Source organism: Ursus americanus, chromosome 17, assembly GCF_024610735.1.
Source record: "Ursus americanus isolate L20-20 chromosome 17, mUrsAme1.1.p, whole genome shotgun sequence".
Taxonomy (NCBI): Eukaryota; Metazoa; Chordata; class Mammalia; order Carnivora; family Ursidae; genus Ursus; species Ursus americanus.
In genome coordinates, this window is record NC_142143.1 from 5,374,151 (window position 1) to 5,400,557 (window position 26,407).

At 54.8% G+C, this 26,407-nt stretch overlaps 1 protein-coding gene across 1 annotated transcript in view; it reads left to right on the top strand.

Annotated features, from left to right (window-relative positions):
• Positions 1–7,880: 7,880 nt before the first annotated feature.
• Positions 7,881–26,407, top strand: part of SULT4A1 (sulfotransferase family 4A member 1) — a 35,370-nt gene continuing 16,843 nt past the window's right edge. The window contains exons 1-2 of the mRNA XM_045779794.2: positions 7,881–8,072; positions 26,180–26,310. Coding sequence (XP_045635750.1) covers positions 7,904–8,072; positions 26,180–26,310 — 300 coding nt within the window. The 5' untranslated portion in view covers positions 7,881–7,903. The remainder of the gene's footprint in view (positions 8,073–26,179; positions 26,311–26,407) is intronic.

Here is a 26,407-nt window from a genome sequence, read left to right on the forward strand (position 1 = left end):
TGACTGCCTACTGGGTCCATCCAATGGGGGGATCCCCCAGCAGGAGATGGGAGGGTGGGAGGAGAGAAGGGATCAAAATTTTCTCAGAATCCCGCCCATGTCCTGTTGGGGTGCCCAAGGGCCCCTGGTTGCCAGCACCATGGCACCACCCCCTTATTCCTTAGGAAGGCTTATGGTGTAGTGGTGCCTGCACACACCCCGCTCCCAGCCCCCTTTCTTTCTCGGGCAGAGAGAGGAGACTGGGACACCAGCCGTCCTCTAGCCTCTCCTGGGAACCGATCCCCTTCCTGTCCTCAGAGCAGAACTCACACTGTCTTGGGTTCTGCTCTGAGGCCGGGCCCTTAGGAGACACTCAGCCCGAGCAGGGATGGGGAGGGTGGGGAAATGGAGGCATGCACAAGAGAAAAAGGGAGCAAAGGAATAAATCTGAACAAAAGAGATAATGAGTCATTCATTCATTCATTCATTCATTCATTCATTCATTCGATTTTTGCTTAATGGGTTGTAGGCTCTGGGGTCACAGCAGTGAATAAGACTTACATTCTGGTGCAGGTTGGTGGGAGAATAGATGCTAAACAGCCAACTGGAAACAAAATAAGATCATCCGAGGAACAGCAGTGCCATGAGGAGAGCAAGAGAGGATGGACACGATGGCGGTTGGGGTAAGCGACATTGGATCAGTGGTCCAGGAAGGTCTCTCCAAGAAGACAACGTTGGGGATGAGGCCTCAAATGAGAGGCAAAGAGCTGGGGAAAGAGCTTTGCAAGCAGAGGGAACAGCATGTGCTCAGAGGCCTGAGATGGGGATGCAGTCGATGTGTTTAAGAAACAGAAAGTAGCCAGTGTGGCCGGAGCCTTGTGAGCAATGGGGCAGACGGAGGGTAGGCAGAGGCTGGGTCCCAGAGGCCATTGTCATGGTGATCAGGACATTGGATCTGGGCAGTCATTGGAGGGTTGGGAGCAGGGAAGCAAAAAGGAGAGTGCAGAGTGAGTGAGTGGAGCTTAGGAGGGCCTGGGGTGGGGGTGGGACGTTGAAAGGGAGAGAAGAGGCAGAGAGACTGAAGACTTGCAGTAGGGTCCACCTCCCCACTCATCTCCAGGATCTAGGATGCACTGGGGCTGAGTTGGCTTCTGTCCCCTCTTGCTGTCACCTGGATGGGGGCAGGCACAGATATTGTCCCCTGCAGCAGGAAGGGGGCGGCCCTACCTTGAGTCAGGTGATCTCCAAGCCCCAAGGGTTCTCTCTTCTCAGAGCCGGGATGCCCTATCCCTGTTCCCAGGTGCTGGGTTTGGGGTTTCCCCTGCCTGTGAAGAGGGGAGGACCACCTGAGTCTCCAGGTTGAGGATCTAGAGGCTCGGGAGGCCTCTGAGAATATTCTTGCTCCCCTGTCCTTTGTCTCCTATCAAGGACATGGGCCTCTATTCCCAGGGGCAAACAGATGTCCCTTTATCACCCCCTCTCTCATAGGTTCTTTGGGGCTTGCCCTAGGGCCATCTTTGCCCCCATTGCTTTGTTTTGTGCCTTAGATGGAGAAAGATCTTCATCCACTCCCATGTTCCTCTTCGTCATCCTCCTTCCCCGAGCAGCATGTTGCTAGATGTTTCTAGCTTACTTGGTTGAATATCTCAATTGCTGATAATATTCTGCTCTGAACACTTCTTTTTGGTTTTTATTATTTGTGGCTCATGCATCAGGGTCACCTCTTCACAACTTGTGGTTGCAGAGATTATTCACAAGTATCGCTCACAATGCTTTACAGTTTATAAGTACTTCCCTGCTTTGTCTCCTATTGAACTCTTAGATATTTTCTCACGTGGCTTTAAAATCTCACTGCATGTGCCTTTCTCCATTGATCCCAGCTCTTCACTCTGGGGCCATGCACCCTGCCTGCTCCCTCTGCCTGGCAGGTATAGAAAGGTGGTGAGCTGGCCTGAGGCAGCTCTTCTCCACAGCGAGAAAAGTGCGTGCCATAGAACTACTTCTATGGGACATCCCCAACTCAGACTTGCTGCTCAGTAAACTGCAACCCTTACCCCTAGGTTGTTCAAATCCCTCTAGGAGTATGAAGTCCAATGCTGCCCCTGATGCGATATGACCGGTACTGGACCTAAATTGCCTTTCACCTCCCACCTCCTGGTCACCGCCTCTATTAATGTAGCCTCACAATGAATGGGCTTTGCCTGGGCAACGCCTGTGGATTTCACCAGCAGTGCTGTGTTCTTCCTTAAGCCTGGAGGTGGTTCATCTGACAAACAGATGGCTGATCCAGGTCAGAGTTTGTGGCTTGTTAACCTATATAGCCTCCCGGCACAGAGCCCTGAGGCAGTATGGAAGAGAGCAGGGATCTAGGGCTCTGAATTGAGGTCGACCTGGGTCTGAGTTCCATCACTGTAACCGAGCATTAATGCAACCTAGGGAAATTCCGTCACCTCTCAGAGCCTCAGGTTTGCCCCTGCATAAGATAGTGATAACAGCACATACCTCATGAAATATTTACTTGAGAAAAGTAAATGCTTCTTATAGATTATATCATATGGTAGAAAAGAGGAAGCAGGAAGTGAAATGCACTAGCTTCATGTGTGCTGTGTGTTAGGCACCAGAGTAGGAGGACTACTGGGCCTCCTCTGAGCCTTACACCACCCCTGGGTGGGGGACAGTCCAGAGAAAGCTCAGGGGGAGCTGTGATGGGGCCCGGACCTGTGTGATATCAGAGCCCTCTCTGGACCCACGCCATGGTCTCCCATCAGCAGATCTAGAGTCATGGGTCCACCACCCTCCTCTTTCTCCCAGTGTTCCAGCCAAGGACCTCTTTGGGCCTTGGAGCCCTGGCACAGCCATGGCTCCCACTCTCAATCTTCCTTCTCAGGCTGACTGCGAACTCCTGCCCCAGCCTGGTTTTCTGAGCACCAATTGTCTGCAGGGTGTATCCTGATGCCTAGAGCAGATCCCTGCCCCAAGGAGTTCACACGCCTCTGTTGCTATTTCTGTGGAAATAATAGGGAATCTAACCCTTACAAGTGTACTCACTTTACACTTTACAAAGCTCATCATTTCAATTCTCACAGCAACCCTGGGAGTTTGGTAATATACTCCGCATTTTATGGATGAGGAAACGGAGGTGGAGAGAGGTTATGCTGATTGGTAAGTGGTAGGGCTGGAAATGCCCAAGTCTGTGCTCCAGAAAGCAGAGAGATCCCTAGACCATTACAGCTTCATTGTGCAGCTGCTCTATGATGCCAGGCAAGTTCTGTCCTTGATCAATTCCTCATTTCCTGTCTTTAAAATCAGGGGTTGGACCAGCTGATTTCTAAGGGGCCTCCAGCTCTGCTCCAAGCCTATAACATAGACAATTAATACCACTGTATTAGAAATGATTCCAGGAGGGGATTTCCCACAATGGAATGGGTTTCTGAACTAGGTCTTCCTTGGAAGCCTAGAAGTTGGGTTGGCAGAAAGTTATTCCAGGAGGGGATACTGTAGGTGCAAAGGCAGGTTGGAGGTGGCCCATGGTAAGTTAAACCCACAAGGAATCTAAGCTTCAGAGAGGTGAAGTGCCATGTCCCGGGTCCCACAGCCAGTCAGTGATGGGGTTAGCATTCAAACCCAGGTCAGGTTCCATTCTGTCTGAACATTAGATTGCTCGGTTAAGGAGCCTTCTGCAGGGATTCTGATGTAATTGATATTGATCGAGACATCTGTCTGGGCAGGAGTGTGGCTGGAGCCTGTAGTTCCTGGGCACTGGTGTCCTCAGGGGCCACTATGTGAACGTGATTACCTATCTAAGCTAGCAATCTGTGCCTCAGACTTGCTTAATGTCATCTGTGCCAAGCAGGCTGGTATGTGCTAATCTGTGGCTGGGGTCACATGATGCTAGTGGGATGACCTCTACCCCAGCACTAAATCCTGGTTACACTAGGCATCCACAGGAAGATACCTCCACCTCTCTGAACTTTGAATCCCACCCCTAAATCTGATCTTGTAAACTAACCAAGTATTTGTTGATGTTAAGGAATATTCATTACTTTTTAGCTGTGTTAATATATTGGGAACGTGTGTTTTGAAGAGTTTTTATCTTTTAGAGATCTATAGTGAAATACTTTTGAATGAAATAATACGTGAGATTTGCTTCAAAATAATCTGGGTGGGGAGGAGTGACAGAGTTGATGTAACGTGGATTGATAACAGTTGACACTAAGTGATGAGTTCACAGAAGTTCACTTAACTATTTTCTCTAATTTTGTATATGTTTGACATTTCCATCATAAAGGAGTACTTAACCTTAAAAATTGGATAACACATGCAAATGGAAAATATGCATCAAAACAGAACATGAAACAAGTAAAACCTGGGCATGGCAAGTCGTGGCTATTTGAATCCCAGATCCCAGACCAGGAGGGCAGTGGGATTGGTGAACGGGGTGTGTTCAGCACCGTGGACAGCAACCCGTGGCGGCTTCCCTCAGCCTCAGAAGCTTTAGGGATCTGGGCAGAGAACTTCTGCATCCACCTTTGTTAGGAGGGGTCTGTTCAGGACAGACAGCTATCCACCTCTTACACACCTCCACAAATGGGGCCTTCACTACCCATGGGGTAGACCAGGCCTTGGTGGACGGTTTGGGCTCCCAAGAAATTTCTGTTTTCTGCTCCTTAAGGATACCTTTGTCAAAAATCAATTGATCATCTATATGTGTGTCTATTTCTGGGCTTTCTATCCTGTTCCATTTATCTGTATGTCTGTGCTTATGCCAATCCCATGCTGTTTTGATTTATAGCCTTAAGGTAAATAGCTTTGTAGTAAGTCCTGAAATCAGGTGATATGAGCCTTCCAACTTCACTATTCATTTTCAAAATTGTTTTAAGTATTCTCAGTTCTTTGTTTTCCCATATAGATTTTAGAACCAACTTGTTAATTTCTGCAAGAGAGCCCATTGGAATTTTGCCTGGGACTGTACAGACTCTATAGATAAATCTGAGGAGAATGGACGTCTTAACAATGTCGAGACTCCCAATTCATGAACAGAGTATATGTCTCCATTTCTTTAGGTTCTCTAATTTCTCTCATCAATGTTTTGTAGCTTCTGTTATGCAAATTTTGCACATATTTTCTTAGATGTAGTCCTAAGCCATTTAATGTTTTCCGATGCTATTGCAAATGTTGTTTTTAAAATTTCAATTTCCAATTGTTTGTTGATATTGTTAGAAATAGAATTGATTTTTGATTTTTGACCTTGTATCCTGTGATCTCACGAAACTCATTTATAAATTCTAGTAGCTTTTTGGGTGGAATCCTCAGGATTTTCTATTTTAAAGGTTTTTCTCCAGATTTTTATTCTTAAAAAATCTGAACCTATAGAAAAGTTTTGATAAGTAATACAACCGAAGTAGTCAGAATAACACACAACCCCAACACCCACTTTGTCCACACCCTAATCCTCAGAACCTATGAATGTGTTATGTTACATGTGAAAAGGAATTAAGGTTGCAGATGGATTTACAGTTGCTAGTTGGCTGACCTTAATATAGATTATCCTGGATTGTTGGGTAGGTCCAATGTAATTACAAGGTTCCTTAAAAGTGGAATAGGCACGCAAAAGAAGAGTTAACGTCAAGGTAATATAGTGTGAGCAAGACATTGCTGGCTTTGAAGATGGAGAAAGGGGCCACAAGCCAAGGAGTGCAGCGGCCTCTAGAGGCTAGAAAAGGCAAGACAATGAATCCATCCCTAGAGTCTCCAGAAAGAAGCGCCGCTTTGTGGACTCCTTGATTTTAGCATAGTGACACACTCATTAGATGTTTGGTCTACAGAATTATAAGATAATAAATTTTGTCTTGAGTCACTGAGTTCGTGGTGATTTGTTACAGCAGTAATAGAAAACTAACAAAACAACAAACACGTACCATCGCCAACATACACACACACATACGTAATGTGCGTGTGCACTTTTTTTATTGCTATGTAATAAGTATTTTCATTGTATGAATATATCACAATTTATTCAGTCTACCATTGATAGACATTTGAGCTGTTTCCTATTTTTGTCTAATATGTACAAAGTTTTCCGAATTTGGCCTTTCAGGCTAGCCCCTGTGTCCTTTTGACTTATCCCATCATTTTTTTTTTTTTAAGATTTCATTTATTTATTTAACACAGAGAGAGACAGCCAGCGAGAGAGGGCACACAAGCAGGGGGAGTGGGAGAGGAAGAAGTAGGCTCCCAGCGGAGCAGGGAGGACGATGGGGGCGTTGATCCCAGGACCCTGGGATCATGCCCTGAGCTGAAGGCAGACGCTTAATGACTGAGCCACACAGGCGCCCCATCCCATCATTTTTTAACACTTTATTTTTTGCCCAAAAAGATGTTTTAGACTCATTTGGTACCTTTTTTTTTCTTTGCCCAGCCCTGGAATTGGTCCTTTTCCCCCCTCCCCAAGAGAGTCTGTTCCTTTTGGCGAGGAAGTATTTAGGAACCAAGATCTGGCCAGTGGGTGTGCCTAGTTATTACTGGAATACCAGTACCTAAAGGCCTTTTCAGCAAAGATAAATAAGTATTTTTAAAAATAGTAAGGTCATGTCAATACCTCAGATTCCAATCCAAAACCATCTCCCTTGCTTTCTCCCATAACGAGAGCCCTCATCTGAAACATTAGGACATTAATTCTTTCATTTGCTCATTTCCTCCAGCCTTTGGCTAGCTGTCTATGTCATTATCTAATCATTAATGTCTGGGGTGCTTGGGTTGTCCTCTTTCATTTTGGTAAAGACACCCACAAGCCTCCAGAGCCAAGTTTGATTGCTCTTTCCTTCCTCTGTCCACCAGGTACACATGGCCCATGACTCCTAGCTCACGTGTGTGTGTCTCTATGCAAGTGCACCATTCCAGAGCAAAAGAGAGAGGGAGTAGGTCCTGTCCTCCTGCTTTACTCAGGATTCTTGCTGGTGTAGTAATCTCTGTCCATCCTCCCAGCTATAGAACCTAGGTGTAGACATTATCATTCCCTTTCCACGGTCAAGGACATCTAGACTGAGAGAATTAGACCGGGACCCCACTGTTTTCATCTTCGTGTTCCCCCAGTACCGGGCATGTGGTAGGTGCTTAGTACACGTTTGTTGAGCTAATGACTGGATGAGGGGTTATGCTAAAACCTCTTTAGAATTGGGTTGTTCTAAATTGTAGTATGGAGAAGTACTTCATTAAATGCAGATTTGGGGGCTCTATCCCGAGAGAGTGTGTCTCTTGAGGTCTGGGGTTGGCCCTGGAATCTGTAATTAACACGCTCCCCTTCGGCCCGCAGGATCTCAAGAAGCGTACTATTCACAGCGCCCATCACCACCTGGGAGGATCTTGGTTATTAACAAATATAAGCTCCAGGAGAGCCGGGCTTTTGCCTGATGTATCTCAGGAACCTGCACCAGTGCCTGGTACGGGTCAGATGGTCCCTAAATATGTGTTAAATGAATCTTTAAGGTCACATCTCACGGAAGCGTTTATGAGTCTGTGTTGAGCACTTGCTGAATGACGGAATCCGCGGGTTGATGAATGAACGCGCGGTGGCGGGGAATCTGGACTGCGGGCGGGAAGGAGGAGGTGGGCAGGGGTCTGGTCCATCGCAGGGTGGGTAACTGCGACTCCGTGCGGCGCAGGCCCCGCCCGGAGGCCCCGCGATGTCACGTCTGCGGAGGGCAGCCAGCGCGCGGCGGGCGGGGCCATGACGTCATACCGCGGAGCGCAGTCGGGGCGGGGCGGGGCGCGGGCCGGGCGGCGCCGTGACGTCACGCCTGCGGAGCGCCGCGCGGCGGCTGGGGCGGCGGGCTCGGGCGCGGGCGCGTGCGGGGTGCGGGCGCGGGCGCGGGGCGGGCCGGGAGCGGGCGGCGCGGCTCCGGGGCCGGGCGGCGGCGGCGGCGGCATGGCGGAGAGCGAGGCCGAGACCCCCAGCACCCCGGGCGAGTTCGAGAGCAAGTACTTCGAGTTCCACGGCGTGCGGCTGCCGCCCTTCTGTCGCGGGAAGATGGAGGAGATCGCCAACTTCCCGGTGCGGCCCAGCGACGTGTGGATCGTCACCTATCCCAAGTCCGGTGAGCCCCGCGCAGACCCCGCCCGCCCGGCTCTGCGGCGCGCCCGCGCCAGGGTCTTCCCGCGGGGGCGGGGAGGGCGGGGGGCTGGAACCCCACCGGGCGGGGTGGGGGTCGGCCAGCATTTGGGGAAACCAAGGCCGGAGACCTTCCGAGGTGGGCCCGGCTGTCCACGGCTGGACGGCGTCCCCTGGGGATGGAGCCTGTTTGGCCCGAGCTGTCAGGAGGACAGGCCCAGGGCCGCCACCCGTCCCTGCATCCCCTCCCGTTACCCAGCTGGCTGTGTGACCTTGGACAGTCACTTAACCTCTCTGTTCCTGGGCCCGGTTCAGCTTTTGATGAGTGCAAAGTCCTGGTGATCATTTGGGAAGGGGGTTAAAACGGGCGTCAGGGCGTCCCTCATTTTCTGCGTGGGCACCGGGTGGGGGATGGGACCAGCCATGCTCGGAGTGCATGCCCGGTGTTCCCTTGTTTCAGGGCCCTCTCCATCACTCAGGTATCGTCAGGCAAGACCCAGGGCATTCATATTCCCCAGGATTAACTGACCTCATATTCATGATAATCCTGTAAGGTAGAGATGGCCGTTTTCACTTTACAGTCCAGACAGTGAGGCTCAGAGAGGGGCAGTGGCTTGTCCAAGGTCACACAGCTGAAAACTGGCAGAGCTGGGACTTAAAGCCGGGCTGGTTTGCCCAGGACTTGATGTACGAGATCATCTGGTGTCTCTTCTGAGATTTGTGGGGAAAAGAGGCCGCTTTCCTGTTCTTGGAACACACCGAGGGTTTCCCTTGTTGCCACTGTGTTAGAGAAGGAGGGAGACACCTGAATCCAGACTGGGCAGTGTCTGTAGCTGGTCTAGAAGATGGCCAGCCTGGAGGTCATGTTGGATCAGCAGCGGTGCAGCTTGCTGGAAGAGCTGTATGCCAGGTGCTCATAGCTGTTGCAGGGTCACAGACGCCTGAGGGGTAGGCCCGATCCTCTGAGGAAGGTTGGGAATGGGGCCTCAGTGATGGGGTGGGGAATCGTGTGTTCGTGGGGGGGGGGAGTGAGCTTGAAGAAGTCTGGAGGTGCTTCCAGGCTGTCCTTGGGAAGGGGGAAAGGGAGGAGATGCATACACAGCGCTTGCCATGGCCAGGGGCTTTCCTTCTGCAGCAGCCCCACAGCCCCATGGGTATGGGGGACTCAGCATTTTTCAGACTTCAGGGCCGTGGAGCTCATACAGCTGAAAGACATCCCCCCCCACCCCGGGTGTGGGGCTGTACTTTGGACGCCCACATTAAGAGTGAGAGCAATTAAGACTAAAAATCATCTCATGTCAGTTTAGGACGGGGTTTGCCTCCAAATGAATTGTGAAAAACTTGGTTTGGGGAGAGCTTTAGGATTTTTGAATTGCAGATGAGGGATGGTGGTTTGTGTACCTTCCTCCATTTTATGAAGTTCAGAAGCTGTTGGGGGAGGAGGCGCCAGCCAGGAGGCTCACTTGGAAAGCTGTGCCCTTGGGCTTGTGGGGATGCTTTAGAGGGACCCTGCACTGGGGGCCTGGTGGGGTTCTGTAGGGACCTTACTGGGCACCTTGGTGGGGAATGAAGTGTTAGCTTAAGGAAGTTTTCTAGATGACCCAAACTCAAATCTTGTTTGTAATTTGCATCTTTCAGAGACAGATGAAAGCACACCCTAAACTTTTAATGAGAAGAATAAACAGGGCTCTTTCCCTCGGTGACAGAAAGCCCAGTGGTGGCCTTGAGACCCTTGTGCCTTGCATGAGATCCCTACACACAGAGCCCTAGAGAGCCACATTTTTAAAACTTAAAAAAAATTTCCAGCAGCGCTTATGGCTTTTCCAGGCTCTGACCAGTGCCTTGGAAGGCTTTCGTTCTCCCCACCCCACTGTTCGTGAAGTTTGTTACATGAAATGATCAAGGGGGTAGAAACGTGGTCCCCAAAGTCTGCCATAAAGATTTTTCCCTCAACCAGAGAAAAGGGCCCTGGAAGTCATTGCCAGTGGCCTCTGGCAGCAGGAAGAGCTTGTTCCAGCAAGCCGTTGCCCTTGGGCGAGGCTGAGCCTTGGTTTCCTCTGCCACGGAATTTGCAGCTTAAATTGTGCAGTTGCTGAGGTGGCCCGAGCCCTTGGATTGTGGGCGCTGTTTTCTTGAGCACAGGCCAGTTGTGGCTTGGGATGGACCCGGAATGCTTTAGGGATAGGTGAGCAGCCGCTTATGGAGTCCCATAGGCCAAGTACCCTGCCACCCCTTGGAGCTGTGGTTTCCTCGGGGGCAGGGGAGACCACCTTACCTCCTCGCTGGGCAGCTGTGAGGAGAGCGGCATGATGCATGAGCGCCCCTGCCCGTGCCACATGCACGGTAAGCACAAGAACGGTCCTGCTGTTCGCGCTGGCCCTCACTCCCCGGCGCCTGTTGTGCCCAGATGCTTTTCTAGGTGCTGGGGCTGCCGAGGGGAGTCCCGTCTGCTGCCTGCCCTCAGTGAGCTCACCGTCTGCTGGGGGGTTGGGGCCGGGATCGGGACAAGTAGGCAGGACTAGCAGAGGCCCCAGAGGGAAGCCGCAGGGCCCCTCTGGTTTCTGGTGCCCAAGTCCGGGCGATCAGAATGCCCTTGCAAGTGGCAGAGCTGGAAGGGCTTACAGAGCCCCATGTCCTCTCCCCCCACCCCACTGATGGGGAGCAGGGGTTCACAGGGCCGGGGCATTTCTGGTGGTGATTAGATCCTGTTTTTTCCCTCAACGTTCCCCTGTGCTCTAGAAGCGTTTCTGTGTTTCTGACATCTCAGCTCAGGTGACAGGTGAGGACTGCACTGCCCACTCCAGTAGCCTCTGGCCACACGTGGCTTTTTAAATTCGGTGAGTCGAGATGAAATACAAGTAGAAATTCAGTTCCTCGGCAGCACTCGCCAGGGCTCGAGTGCTCAGGAGCCACATGCAGCTCGTGGCTGTCATGTTGGACTGCAGGGATGTCGGAAACTTCCATCATGGCCGGAAGTTCCGTGGGATGGCACCCGTTCAGACTGTGATCCAGATACTGAGATCTCCCCACTGTGCCTTCTGGGGAGGACTGTTCTCTTTATCTCCATCCTGGTTTATCATCATTCATTCTTACAGCCTCTTTGATCCCAAGGTGGTTGTAGTGTTAAATCGGCCCGTCTGTGGAAGCATCTCACGACTATGCCAGGTGATGGTGAGCACCGCTGTTGGTTTTGCCAACAGGTTCCTGGTCCCCAGAGTCATGGAGCATCAGTTTTGGGATATGTTCCCTGTCTGGGCCAGAGCGCCCGCCTCTTGGTCTTAATTTCCTTTTGGTTCCAACCTGCCCTTCAGGGCATCCACATTCTCCTGTCACCGATCAGGAGAGAAGAAGTGAATCACTGCTGAGGGGTGAGAGCACCTGGGTCCCGGTTCTGGCCCTGTCCCTGTGTGACCTCGGTTTGCCCATGAAAAATAAGGGGATTGGACCTGATGGATTCATTTGAGTCTCAAATTTTAAGACAGCTTGGGGTGGGGAGGCTGGGGGGGAGACCCTCAGGTCCCGGGTGAGGCGGATGACCTCTTTGTATGCACATGTCATCGTGCCTAGGAGAGGTGGGGCGGGGAGTGTTGTGAATGTGGTGCCATTCTCCTTGAGGAGCTGGTGGTGACATTAGGAAGCCAGGCTCCTGATGCTGAAAGCTAACTGACAGGGTCAGGTGAGGAGCCCAGGAAGGAGGATCACTGGAGGACTGCGTGGAGGAGGTGGCCTGGAGCCTTGATGTGAGGCAGGGTGGCATGACCGATTTCATCTCCAATCCCAGTGTCTACCTCTTCCGAGCCTCAGAACGACCCTGTGTTCTTGTGATTGTTTCCTTTTTGTGGATTGGTACAGGTCCCGTGAGGGGTGGGGGAGGAAGCGGTGGCACCAGCCTCCAAGTGTGCAGTGTTCACTTGTAGATGGTGAAGAGGAACAAGCCCCAGAAGAGTGGGAGGACAGATGGGGGGATGGGCACCCGCATTTGCCCAGCACCTGCTCCGGGCCAGGTGTGTCCCAGGTGTTCACAGACGGCATCTCATTTCATTTTCCCACCGCCCGGCTAGGAGGCCGTCGACGGCCTCAGTGCGTAGACCAGGAAGCGGGCTGGGAGATGTTGAGGGACCTGCCCCGCACCAAGAGCTCACCTTTGTTCTGCGACCAGTGTGCACGCCTCTGCTTCTCAGCGCCACCGCGCAGGGGGACTGGTGCTCTTGCACGCAGCAGTTGGTGGCCCGCGTCCCGGAAGAGAGGGCAGAGGTTCCAAGAGTGTAACGGGAAGGTCTTGTTCCGGAGTAGCTGTGCTGTTCCTCTTGCCTTTTCCCCCTTCCCTTTCTGTCCTCCTTCCCCTGCTTCTTCCCTTTGCTCCTATTCCGCTGTCTGCACATAATCAAGGGGTCTTGGGACCAGGGAGGAGAGGGGCACGTCCAGACTCCTGGGTTGGTGAGGGGGGACCTCTCCTTACCACCGCGTGGGCTTGGAAGAGCAAAGCCTGAAGATCCGCCCCCAGGGTTCCAGAGAGAGAGAAAGGAGCAAGGGCCTCTGGGAAGAGTGTCTTTCTGACTCGAGTGGAATAGGAGGGGACGCCTAGTGCCCCCCCCTGAGCTCCAGGGCCTCGTCCTGATTCCCCATTCCTCCTCGACGGGGGCGGCTTCTCCTGCCTCTCCTCTGTTAACACACACTTTGTGATTGACATCTACTTATTTGTCCCCTCCCTGCCCCACTGAGGGGGAACCGGGGCTCACAGGGCCTGGGGATTTCTGGAGGTAAAAGCAGGAATTAGATCCTGTTTTTTTCCTTCAACGCTCCACTACTAAGAGTACTTTCGTGTTTCTGACATTTTTGCTGGGGTGACTTGTTAGGACCGTGTTGCCCGCTTCAGTAGCCTCTGGCCACATGCGGCTTTTGAAATTCGATGAGTCGAGATGATACACAAGTAGAAATTCAGTTCCTCGGCAGCACTCGCCAGGGCTCGGGTGCTCGGGAGCCACACGTGGCCTGTGGCTGTCATATTGGACTGCACCTGCTAAGCTCTCAGATGTGTCTGTCCCTCTCTGCCCCTGCTCCAGGCTTGGGATTCTTCCTCTCTCACCTGGAACATCGCATGGCCTCCCTTCTTAGTTTACCTCTTCCTCTGCAGCCAAAGGAACCTCTTAGAAGCAAATCTGACCTTGGTCGCTCCTTCATTGGATCTCTTCACTGACTCTTCTTTGCCTTCAGGCAACATTAAACTGCACAGCCTGTCCTTCTGGGACCTGGGACCTGTGACCTCACCTGTGCTTCCTCCTTACCTGCCGGCCACGTGGAAGTGACAGAACAGGCCCAGTTCTTTCTTTCTTGCCTTGCTCCTGCTCTCTGTACTCTTCCCCTCGCCTTCCTTCTCCTCCTTCCGCTTCCCTCTGATGACCTGATGAGGACTTCTCATCTTCAGGATGCTACTCATCTGTTAGCGTGGGACCAACCATCCATCCTTCCTGGGGCCCCTCCTGGTATCGCTCAGCACCCTAGAGGTGTCACCCCATCGTCTTCTGGCTTACACATCATTTCTGATGAAAAGTTGGCTATAATTCTTTTTCCTTTGTGGAGTGGGTCCTTTTCCTTCCGAGTGCCTTCAGAATTTTCTCTTTGTCTTTGATTTTCAGCACTTTGAATATGATGTGTCCAGGGATCTATTTTTTTGGGTGGGGGGTTGATACTTACCCTGCTTGGGGTTCTCTGAGCCTCTTGGATCTGTGGTTTCCTTTCATTATTTTTTAAAACATTTTTAAATTTAAATTCAATTAATTAACATATAATGTATTATTGGTTTTAGAGGTACAGACCTGTGATTCAGTCTTATATATAATACCCAGTGCTCATTACATCACGTGCCCTCCTTAATGTCCATCCCCCAGTTACCCCATCCCTCCACCCCCCTCCCCTCCAGCAGCCCTCAGTTTGTTTCCTCTGATGAAGACTCTCTTATGGTTTGTTTCCCTTTTTGGTTTCATCTTGTTTTATTGTTTCCTCTCTTCCCCTAGGATCCTCTGTTTTATTTCTTGAATGCCACATATCAGTGAGATCCTAGGATAATTGCCTTTCGTTATTTTGGAATAATTCTCAGTTACTAACTTCTCAAATATTTCTTCTGTCCTGTTCCTTCTGTCTCCTTCTGAGATTCTAGTTAACATACGCGTGAGATCAGTATTGCCCTACAGCTCTTGGATGTTCGGTCTTTCACTCTTTCTCTTTTCAGCTTGGGATATTTCTGTTGACCATTCTTCAGGTCAACTGACTTTTTCCTCCACAGTGTCAGATCTACAAAGTCAGGTCTGCGAGCCGTTCAGAAGCATTCTATGTTCCGGTCTCTGTGTTTGCATTTTTCTTCTAGTATTTCCACTCCAGTTCCCATTTCCCTGCCAAAGTACCCTGTCTGTTCAAGCACATTGCCCACCTTTTCCATGAAGTCCTCTAACATATTAAACAGACTTATTTTAAATTTTCTTGAGTCTGATTCTATTGATCCATTTGTCTCTTGACCTAAGATAATTCCTTTTTCTGGCTTTTTTTTTTTTTTTTTTTTTTAACAAGTAGTACTTTTCGATTGAATGCTGGACATAGTGTCCTGACTTTGGAGACGAAGGTCAGTTATATTTATGCCTGGAAACGGGCCTGCCTTTTTCTGCCAAGCCGTGAGCATTGGAGGGGGGTCAGTCTGGGGTGAGATGGGCTGTATCTGGGCTCTGGGGTTGCTCTGGTCACTGGAATGACCACTCGGTTTAACTCCCATAGCATCACCCTGTGCGTAGCACGGGGCTGAGTTTCCAGAGGGTCTTTCCTCATTGTTCCTGACCCACACACCCTTGTCCCCACCCCAGGGGTAGACTGTCGTTACGTGTTGCTCTGATTTCCTGGCTTAGAGAGGAAGGGTTTTGAGGGGAGGTACTCTGTTGTCTGGTCCAGCCACAGCCTCAGGCCTTCAGGCTTAGGCAGGCTCTGAGCTCCCGGGTTTGGGGGGGCTGTCTCCGTGGTCCTGCATCCCCCACCACCCCAGTGACAGCCAGCTCTGCCTTGATGGGGGATCTTGCTCAGGAAAGTTTTATGTCTCTTCCAGCATGTAGGGGTCTCTGATAGAGCCCAGGGATGGTTTTGCTCCCCGCTGAGGGCAGTCTTTTTCTTTCACCCATTCTAAAGCCATATTAGCTGTTCACCTGGGCTCTTGGGACAACAGGGCTTGCTCTTCCTCCTCCAGTGTCGGGAAGCATTTTTCCCAGAGTGGGAGAAGGACCCTGGCAGGGTTTTCCCATTCCCTGCAGCCATAGCATGGAGGCGCTCTCTCCAGCCTGCTGCCCCTGTCTCTCTTGGGAGCACCTGCACAGGTCCGCAGACATGAGTCTGTTTGATGCCAGCCTCTCCTTGTGTCTGGCCCCGCAAGCCCACACTTAGTCTTTGCAGTGTATACAAGTGTTCCCTGAATTCTTCTTTCCCGCCTGCATGGTGCCTTACTTCTCTTCCTGACTGTCTGGAGGGCCCGTCTTTCTGGGATTTCTGCCTCTTGGCCGCCCTGCAGCTTCACTTCTGTGATGGGCTTGGAGTCACGTGACGATCTGGTTGACCTCTTTCCTTGCTAGCGTGGGAGCCACGCTCCTTCCAGCTCCCGGCACCCTGGGGGAAGCGGCACTGCTCCCTCTTTTTCTTGACAGTCAGATGAGGCAGTGGGTTTCCCTGCAGCTTCTGGAACGTCAGACAGTGACTGTATAACACGATGCTGTGCTGTTGGTAGGGAGTGAGGCCCCAGCACAGGCTTCTGGAGCACATTAAGGCAAGCAGAGGGGCGGTTGGGATGTGGAAACCTCCCCAAGGCATGCTTTCCAGAGTTACTGGAGTTTTCTGGAAGTTAAATAAGTAATTTCCAGAGGAGCCAGAAAGCCAGAGACCCCAGCATGGGCTTTGTGTGTGTTCTGTGGTGCACAGCCAGCTCTCTTGAGGCCTGGCTGAGCCTGGAATGAGCCAGGCCGTCCTGGGAACCCCCCCCCCCCCCGCAGGTGGCAGGGCAGTGGACTGGGTGATGGCTGTGTTTGTCTTTCTCAAGCCTCAGAGCAGACCAAGAGCTGTGAGCATTTCCCGTATCTGTGCTGGGTGCCTGCTTTGTAGCTTCACTGGAAGGGGGCCCATTTGCAGGTAAGGGACTGGTGCCCAAGGAGAAGCTGGCCCAGGTGCTGGCAGTGGGGCCCAGGTCTGCCGCCTCCTCCCAGTGGGCCCAGCTCTGGGGGTGCCGGCCCCCAGGGGCCTGTGTCGGGCAGGTACTTCCTCCACCACCACGGTCAGCCCCACGGTCACCACTGTGATGCCTTTGGCAGCCGGGAGTCGTGGCGTTAATCCACGTGGTGGTCCTCCCCTTAGAGATGAGGAAACAGATCGAGAGGAGCTCATTCTGGCTCAGCGTCTGGGTGTTAGGAGGTGACCAAGCCAGGGTCTCAGACACGGCCTCTATGAGCCAGGGCCCGCGTGGCCTTGCCTTTGGTTGGTTTGCGTCTCCCGTGTGCGGGGGTGAAGCCCGCCTGTGAGTGGGCATGCTTGGGTCTCGGAGAGTCTGAAGCAAGGGCTGCAGTGGAGAAGTGAGGTGGGAGGTGGTCTCAGGAGGTGAGGGGAGAAGGTGGCTGGAGTGGTGCCCCTGTGGGTACTGGGGCTCTGCCTGCTGGGGCCTCCAGAGATGGCGTGGAAATGGCTCAGGGGGCTCCCTCGAGGGGCAGGAGGCCAGTGCTCCCCGGCCAGCTGCTGGCCCTTTGCGGCCTGTCCTGCAGGGACTGTGTGAGAAGCAGGCACAGCACCTGAAGTGGGAGGCTCCTCACGTGGGGGCTGTCCACCCGCGCTGCAGGTGACGTCGGGGGTGGCCGAGGTGGGCGGCTGGGCACTGAGCGGGTCTGCTCGAGGAGGGGCTCGAGTCTCAGTTTGGGGCGAGGCCCTCGCCGGTTCTGTGTCCTACTCTTTGAAGTGGGGGTGACGTGCTCTGTCTTGCAGGGCGGTTGGGAGGACTGAACGTTGTAATGTGCCTCCAGCACCGGGCGTGGGCCTTGTATTTTGTTAGCCCTTGTTTTCCTTGTTCCCTCTTTCATGTCCGCTGCACCTGGAACATTCTGTGCCTGTTGCCGTGTGAGAGACCGCCTGGACTCCATGCCTTAAAACAAGACTGTTACTGTAGCCTAGTGTCTGCTGTCGCTGATCTCCCCCCCCCCCCCCCCGCCATGTGTCTGCAGGTCAAGTGGAGGCTTCGAGCTGGGCTGGGCTGGGCTGGGCAGCCCTGCTCCAGGGGACGCTTCTCCTTGTGCTGGGACCTGCAGGATAGCCAGGGAATGTCCCTCTTGGTGCCGGTGGAAGCACAAAAGAGCAGGCAGAAGCATGCAGAAGTCTGGGCTTTGCCTCCTGCGTCGGCCACAGCAAGTGGCCTGGTTGTGGTCCCTCTTCCAGGAGGAGCCGTGAAACCCTGGTGGAGAGCGTGGGTGGGGCACGGTGGAGGAGGGGGTCCCCCATTACTGTGCCCAGACGCTCCTCTGGCTCAAAGCCCAGGAGAGTTTCATGCTTGGAACCTGAGGGCCAGAGGTGCACCGGCCACGTCTGGCCCCCCAGGCTTGCAGGAAGAGGGAGGCTGGGCATCTGGGCCCCAGATTCGGGGGGCCTCCTCAGGCGGGGACTGTGGCCAGCCAGGGCTGTCTGAGGGTGGGACTGGGCGCATAGCAGCCACTTGACATCATCTCTGTGGGCCCAGAAGCTGACTTCCCACAGCCGGGGCGGGGGGGGGGGGGGCAGTCCCAGCCACTTCCTCCCTGTGCCTCGCCCTTGTTCGTCCCCAGCTGGGGGGCGGGGGCAGGGTCAGAGCTGTAGCCTGCAAATGAGAACAGGTCGCTCGAGGCCTTGGTTTTGTTGCCCACTTGCTTTGTAAGCTTCGGGGTGTGTGTGGCGTGTGTGGTTTGTGTGTATGTGTATATCGTGTGTGTGTGTATGTGTGTGAGGTCGTGTGTCATGTATGAATGTGGTGTGTGCGTGGCATGTGTGTGTCATGTATCAATGTGTTGTGTGTGGTGTGTATGATGTGATGTGTGTGTCGTGTGTGTATATGTTGTATGTATAAATTGTGTGTGTGTCATTTGTGTATATGTGTGGTGTGCATGAATTTGTGTGGCGCGTGTGTGTCATAGGTAAATGTGTATATGAATGTGCTGTGTGTGCTGTGTGTTGTGTACATGTGTATGGTGTGTATAAGTGTGGCATGTGTTATTTGTGTATGTGTGTGGTATGTATGAATCTGTGGTGTGTATGTTGTGTATATGTGTGTGGTGTGTACGAATGTGTATAGTTTGTGGTGTGTGTGTCATGTATGAATATGTGTGGTACCTATGAATGTGTGGTGTGTGTCATTTGTGTGTATGTGTGTGGTATGTACTAATGTGTGTGGTGTGTGCCATGTGTATGTGTGATGTGTATGAATGTGTGTGGTGTGTGTGCCATTTGCATATCTGTGTGTGGTGTGTATGAATGTGGTGTGTGGTATATGTGTGTCATGTGTATGAGTGTGGTGTGTATGAATGTGTGTGTATGTCATGTGTATGTGTGGTGTGTATGAGTGTCTGGTGTGGGTGTATGAGTGTGTGGTGTGTGTGTAGTATGTGTGTGTATGAATATGTGTGTGGTGTGTATGAGTGTGTGGTGTGGGTGTGTGGTTGTGTGTATGAATGTGTATGTGGTGTGTAGAGTGGTGTGGGTGTATGAGTGTGTGGTGTATGTGTGTGGTGTGTGTGGTATGAGTGTGGTGTGTGCAGTATGTGCGTGTATGAGTGGTGTGGTGTGTATGAGCATCTGGTGTGCGTGTGTGGTATGTGTGTGTATGAATGTGTGTATGTGGGTGTGTGAGTGTTTGGTGTGTGTGTGATTGTGTGTATGAATGTGTGTGTGGGTGTATGAGTGTGTGGTGTGTGTGAGGATGCGCTCGGTTCTGGAGTCAGAGTTGAGGGTTCTGGGTTCTGGGTTCATGGTCGCTGGCGTCTGTGGCCTGGGCCGGTTCATCTCTGAGCTGGTCCTTTGTGTGTGAGTCCCATGGTGGTAGCCACCTAGGGGCTCGTGACAATCGAATGAGGACATGGCTGAGTTGCCGTGGCCGTGCCTGGGACACCGAGCACCGCCTGACTGTCGTCGCAGTGACTGCAGGCACTTGTTTGAGCGTGGCGGGCTTCTCGCCTCTGCACCCATCTGCAGCCAAGGGACTGAGCTGTCCCCCATGTCCGGGGGTCCCCAAGAAGCTGAGAGGGCACAGGTGACATCTCCCAGGATGGGGGACAGGTGCTCACCTGGCGGCAGATGGGCCCCGCTCTCTGTCTTCCAAGGGGGAGCGTCTGGAGGCCGTCTAGGCCTGTGCAGGGAGGGTAGGTCCCGTGCTGGGGGCTGGGCCTGCAGGAGCCCCCGGTCCTGGGTGGCCCGGTGGCTGCAGTCTCAGACGCTTAGCTGTCGCTAAGACGGGGCCCGGCTGTAACCCATCGCTGTCCCGTGACTCCAGAATGCCCGTGGGCGCACTCGATGGAGGGGGCGCACGTTGAACGCATGTGCTCATCTCTGCTTCCTCTTAAGACCTCGCTGCGTGACGGTCAAGGAGCAGAAAGGTCTGAAACCCTTGGGGCGCCTGGGTAGCGCAGTCGTTAAGCGTCTGCCTTCGGCTCAGGGTGTGATCCTGGCGTTCTGGGATCGAGTCCAACATCGGGCTCCTCGGCTGGGAGCCTGCTTCTTCCTCTCCCTCTCCCCCTGCTTGTGTTCCCTCTCTCGCTGGCTGTCTCTCTGTCACATAAATAAATAAAATCTTAAAAAAAAAAAAAAAAGGTCTGAAACCCTCCGAGAAGGAGAGGCGGTGACTCGGGATTACGATGCCCGCGCAGCGCACGACCAGATGTGGTGGCCGAGTGTTAACCGCTCAGCAGGCGGAGAGCCGAAATGCTGGCAGCGGGAGGGCCGCAGGCGCACCAGCCAATTCCAGCTGCGGGGCTCCGGCAGCGGGGGGCCCCTGACACCTCCCAGGGTAGCAGCCGTGATGGGGCACAGACAACGGGAGGCCGACGCAGAGACCTTTCTTTGGGGAATTCGATCCGGGGAGGCTGTGGACTCGGGGATGTCGAGCCCGGCTCTGGGCTGGGATACGGTACCCTAAGGAAGTTGGGATCACCTGAAAGCTAGGTTCCCAACCCCCTCCCCTGCTTGGCTCCCGGGATGCTGGTGGACCCCCAGAGCAGAGAGAGAACATAAGTGTTTGCATGTACTCTGCCGTGAGAGCGCCCGGGCGGGGCTGCTGCCACAGACTCAGGGAGGCCTGCGGTCAGCGAGCCTTGCTCCCCACAGGTGGCTGTGTCCAGGGGCTTGTTGTTACCCACGGATGGACTCAAAGTCACTGGATCTTAAAGTCTCTAAAACTAGGGACAGGGACCTACAGAAACAAAAGGCAGGAAAAGGAGCTTGGAGAAATCCAGGGCAGTGTATGGGACAGAAGCAGACCTGAAACAGTGGACCCCCACCCCCCCCAACCGCATGGCTGACTCTAGAGCCACCTCAGTGAGTGAAGCCGGGTGCCTCCCTGAAGAGATGACCGGCCAGAAAGGAGCAAGGACAGAGCAGGACGGAACTCTTGGGATTAACAGTATGGTCGTTGACATTTTTGAAAACTCAGTTGTGAGGCTTGGATGGTCAAGCGGAGGAATTATCTCAGGAAGTAGAAGAAAAATTTTCATGAAATGATGGCAGATAGGAGAAAAGAGATAAGAAAATGGGAAGATCCCGGAGGTCAGGAAGAGAACAGAGTATGGAGGAGAGAAAATGACGGAAACTAGACTGTCTGGAACTCCAGGGTGTGAGCTAGAGGAGCCCCCGAGTGTCTGGCATGACGGAGCACGCGCCCCTGAAGTCTCAGGGTCTCCAGAGGCAAGACGGGCCACGGTCAAGGACTGGGAAGCGGGCCCTCGGAGTTCTCAGCGCAGCATCAGCACCTGGGAGTCGGGACTGCGCGAGCACAGTTCTGGGGTAAACGCCCTCCAGCCCGGAATTCTGGACGCAGCCAAACTGCTGGTCACGAGCAAGGTAGACACGGACGCTTTTCCCGCTCAGCCCCACGCTCAGGAAGCCACGAGACGGTAGGCTCCGCCAGCGCATGGGAAGACCCCAACGAGGGGCACAGGGAGAGTGGACGTGGTGCCTCCAGCCCGAGGAGCTCTGGGAGGACGGTCGTGGAGAGCAGAGCGGGCAGGGGAACTCAGCAGGACTGAGTGTCCCTAACGGCTTGCTGCAGAGTCGGGCGGGGGCGGGGGGGCGGGAGGATTGCTAATGGCTGCAAGGAAAACGAGGCAAATGGAGGCAGTGATTTACTCTAGGAAAGTGACAGTCTTGTACAAGAAAGTAAGTATAATCCCTACATGGAGTACTTTGAGCAAAACACTCGGTTAAACTCCCAAGTAAGCCCAGAACTCCGGCTGTGGCTACACTGGGAGGAGGGAAGCTCATGTGAGCGAACTTGGCCGGATCCTTGTCTTCCTCTGTTGAGAATCAGGGGACGGTGGAAAACCCATAGAGATTGTGAAGGAACCAAGCATGTTAGAAATGTGAGGGTAAGAGAAGACCCACGGAGGGTTTGCTCTGAGCAGGATTGTGGGTGGGGAGGACTGGATTTTCCATACATGTGTGACCTCAGTAAATGGTAGTAGTATAAACAGAAGAATGCCGCAGGGTTCCAGCCCCAGGATCTTGGTGGTTTGGGCCCAGTTCCGATGGGTTCTGACCCTGGAGTGCTGGATCCTTCCGTCCCCAGAGTTCTGGTGGGAATTTTGATGGGCTCCACCCCCCGTGTTGTGACAGGTGGACCTTGATTTCTGGGGAGCTCTGCCCAGAATGCCGGTGGCTTCCAAAGGGTCTGCACCCGGAGCCCCAGCGTCAGAGGGCACTGCTGCCGCCCGTGCGAGCAGTGATTTGGCTGGAGTCAGCAGAAGCGCTCCCGGACAGGAGCGTATCCAGTTGACTTGCAAATGGAGCTGTTGGAGAGCGCGTGAACTGTGTTTCTCTCCAGGCAGGCGGCGCCGCCCCGCCCGCCCTCCCGGTGTCTGGTTGGAGAGCCTGGCTCTCCTCTGCCTCACCTGGGATCTCTGGCTCCTGCTGCCGCCTTCCTCCCGTGCCCGCCTCGCCCGCTGGCCGCAGACTGCCGTGGGCTGGTTGGGGGTCCTGAGGTCCCACTTCTCCCCCACCTGCTCTTGTACATCCTGGCCCGGTGGCCACAGGAGTAGAAGGGTTCTGGCCTGGAGGCACTCCTGCAGCACCTCCCCACCCCCACTTCCCTGTAGGCTACGTGATGGCCTTACATGGGGCTGGCTTCTCTGCGCTCATGTCTGCTGGGCATGCTCGGAGGCCCCAGGGCGGGGGGAGGGCAGGTGGGGACTTGCAGACTTGGGTCTCCACTCCGGGGGAGCACTCCCCTTCCCAGCTCGCTGACCTCAGGCTATAGCCCAAACTCTGAGACTCTGGCCTTATTGGAGCAGGCAGTGCTCCTAAACCCTCCTCCTGACTTGTGCAGGAGACCCCCCCCCCCCCCCCGCCATCCCCGGTGTCACCTGTTGCCCAGGATGTGCCTCTGATGGAGGGGCCCGACAGCTTGTGTCCCTTGTTGGGATGAGGGTGGCCTGGGTTGGCAGGAGGCTGTGCTGTGTCCTTGTGTGAGTGCGGTCCTGGTGAGTGGACCCTGTCGTGGCCTTAGGAGCTTGGAGAGACGCTCATTTGTATTGACTCGGAGCTGCTCACTTGGTGGCCCTGCCCCCCACAGCCCTGTGAAGAAGGGGGAGCATTGCCACATTTTGGGGGGGAGGAGGGCTCCCAGGGCCGGCTCTCGGCGCAGGCTGGTTGGATGACTAAAGGGGCGGGTGGGGGGATACCCCTGCAATGGCCTTCACCAGATCCTAAGGGAGGACCCTGACCTGACTCCCACGTAGAAGACCCACAGCTACTGAGGGGGGTGTCCACAGCGGGCAGGGAAGGTCTCGCACGGGGGAGAGCTGCCCCGGTGTGGGGGCTGTGTGGACAGTGGTCACAGACGCCGCTTGCGAGATCAGGCCCGGTTCCAGGTGGGCGGGGGAGGGGGAGCCCCGCTCAGTCGCCAGGCCTGTGCGCTTCCTGAGTGCCTGCTCCGCGTCAGGAGCCGTGCGAGGAACGTGATGGGAGTGCGGTCAGTAGAGCAGCGCCCCCGAAGACGTCCGCGTCCTAACGCGCGAGCCTGTGAGTGTGTCGGCTTCTGTGGTGAGCAGGATGGAGGTTGCCAGTGCGCTGCCCCTCGGGTTGAGGTTATCCTGGACTCGGGGGGGCTGGGTGTGCTCACGGGGGTTCCTGACCAAGGAGGAAGGAGGCAGCAGGACACAGCGTGGCTGTAGCTGCGAACAGCGGGAGAAGGAGTTCTCCCCTGGAGCCTCCAGAGGGGAGCGGTGGTGCCCATGCTCTGATCTGAGCCCAGCGTGGCCGGTGTGGGCCTCCGACCTCCAGGCTGTGGGGCAGTAACTGCTGTTTGAAGCTACAGTAGCCATAAGAACGAATACGTAACTAAGACGCATCCTCTGTCCTCACGAGCCCCCCCAGTCGTGCCCAGTGCACCAAACGCAGTAGGACCAGAGGCATGGGGTGCTGTGGGGTGGGGAGGGCTACAGATGAAACGGGGTGTCTGGGAAGGCTTCTGGGAGTGGCGGCTCCAGGATCAGGTTGGTCAGGCAGGAGGGCGGCCTGTTGAGGGCTTGGGCCATGGGGGTGCTGTGTTCTGGGGGAGGTGGAAGACCCGGCCACAGCCCGGAGTGCCAGAGCGGTGGAGAAAGGAGAGGGGCCAAGAGCCGCCGGGACACGGCGGGTGGAGGGTCACCACAGCCGTGATGGCCAGGAGAGCGGGTGGAGGGGCCAGCTAGGCTTGGGCTGACATCCGGGGCACTGCCAGGGTGGTGGCAGTGGACGTGGAGAGGAGAGGCCAGTGGGGAGAGGCTGGGGCACAGCGGCACCTGGTGCAGACCCTTGTGGACGGCGCAGCCCGAGTTTGGTCTTCAGTGACAGTGAGTGGTCATTGTCATCGTCCTCTCTAGCTGGTTTTTTCCTGTGATCATTCTGTCACGTCTTGCCAGCTGGCTTCTCGCCCTGGGGAGGCCAGGGGCTGCTCGCTTTATCCATCCTGTGTGTCCCGTTGGCCACCCGGGTGCCATGGGGCGCACCGAGGGCCCTCCTGTAGCTTATGCTGAAGGCCGGGGAAGGCTGAGCCGAGTTGCTTGAGCAGGAAGTGGACATGGAGGGGCTGGAGGGGGCCACTGGGGACAGGCCAGTGGGGAGGCAGGTGGAGAGCTTCCTTGGGCTCTAAGGGGGCTGGTCTTCCGGCATAGATACTTAATGGAGGCGAGGATGGGGCTTGTGGAATTGGTACGTTGATGTCGGTGTGAGATGATGTTAATGGGCAGAGTCTGTCTGGGTCATTGCCTGTGGGGGCTGCAGGCCTGGGGGCAGTGAGCACTAAAGATAGGTCCTGAAGATGTCACTGGGAGAGGCCTGTTTTGGGAACTCTGCCCACAGTCTGATTTCGGAGGGCTTGGGCTCCCCATGCAGGTGCCCTGGGCCGCTGGGAGACCTCACCAGGAGGAGGAGGGTGGAAGCTACACGCTGGCCGTGTGACCTGGGGCACAGTTTGGCCTCAGGCTCCTCATCTGGAAATGGGGGTGATGGTCTCCACCTTTCAGGCTGGTGGGAGGATCCTGTGGCTACTAGGTAAAGTTATTTCTGTTTCACACTATTTTCTTCAGTGCCTTTGCTACAAAACTGCCTCCTCCAGGCAGTTTTCCTCGATCAAGTTATCCTCTTCTGATTATTCAGCACCCAAGGTTTGCTTGTCCATTCAGAAAATAGGAATTGCGCACGGCCACGTGCTGGCTCTCCCAGTACAGCAAAGAACCAGGCTCATGTCTTCACAACAGGAGGGGGGGAGTCCCTGAAGGAACGCGCAGGCTGTTCTGGGGGAGCGGGGAGTGTGCGGAGTTAGATGCGGCCCCTCCGGGAGTCCGCACACCTGAAGGGCCTCCGGAGGGAGGAAGGGGCTCCAGGCAGGCGCCAACAGATGCCGATGGTGGGGGTGAGCTTGGCACGCCCCGAACTGCAGGGAGGCCCGTAGGAGCTCAGCGGACGGAGAGAGAGGCAGTCAGAGGTGCCAGGTGGGGGCACAGGGGGCCGTGGACAGGCCTACAGGCTGTGGGGAAGACCTTACTCTGAGGAGACATGAGGCCGCCGGAGGGTCTTCGAGGACGAGGGATGCCCTCATGTCCGTGTTGGAATGCCGATCTGCTGCTTTGTTGAAACCAGACCAATGGGTGGGGGGAGCTGGGTCGAAGCAGAGAGCTTTGGGGGCTCTCGCAGTGCCGCCTGGGATAGAAGGGGCCGCTCTTCACTCACCTCGACGGCAGATCCAGAGGTCGCTGAGGTGTAGGCCCAAGCGGGACGGGAGGGCTGGCGTTCGTTGTGGGGGCAGGCCTGTCCCTGTGAGGCGTTGGGCAGCGTGTGTTCCTGCGTGCACGGACGGGGGGGAGGCAGTGTGGAGCTGGCTTTGGTGGGGGGATGGCATGAGGCCCTCTGGGGAGTGCAAGCAGCCAGGAGAGCAGGGTCTGAGACAGTGTTTGGGGCAGTCAGTGTCAGGGTGGGGACATGAGAGCGAGCAGCAGACTGACACCCCCGGAGTAAAGGGACTGGAGTCTTGAGGAGGCACTGGCCTGAGGTGTCTGTTCCTTCCGAGAGGTCACGTAGGGTGGCGATGAGATAGCCCTGGGCTCCTTGGTGGTGACCTGGAGCTGAAAGCCCGAGCAGAGTGGGGTCTGCACACAGGGGCCAGAAGCAGCACCGGGTGCCACCTTTCCCCCAGGGCTTACACTCTTGGTTGGGGGGCCTGCCTGTCCCTGGGGTGTCCTGCTCCACAGGGCTCCGCACTTGGTAGCCGGCCAGGCGTGGGATGGGCCTGTGGGTCTCCAGCAGGTGGTGCCGGGAGGGTGGGGCTGGCGCGTGGGCTTCTAGTGAGAGCCGCCCCCGGGACTTCTCTCCGTGCAGGCACGAGCCTGCTGCAGGAGGTGGTCTACTTGGTGAGTCAGGGGGCCGACCCCGATGAGATCGGCTTGATGAACATCGATGAGCAGCTCCCGGTCTTGGAGTACCCGCAGCCGGGCCTGGACATCATCAAGGTACTGCTGTGAGCCAGAGGCACCTGGCCGCTCGCATTCTCTGGGGACCCGGGGTGACAGTTGCTCCTGAGGGGCTCAGGGGGCCCACGGGCGGAGG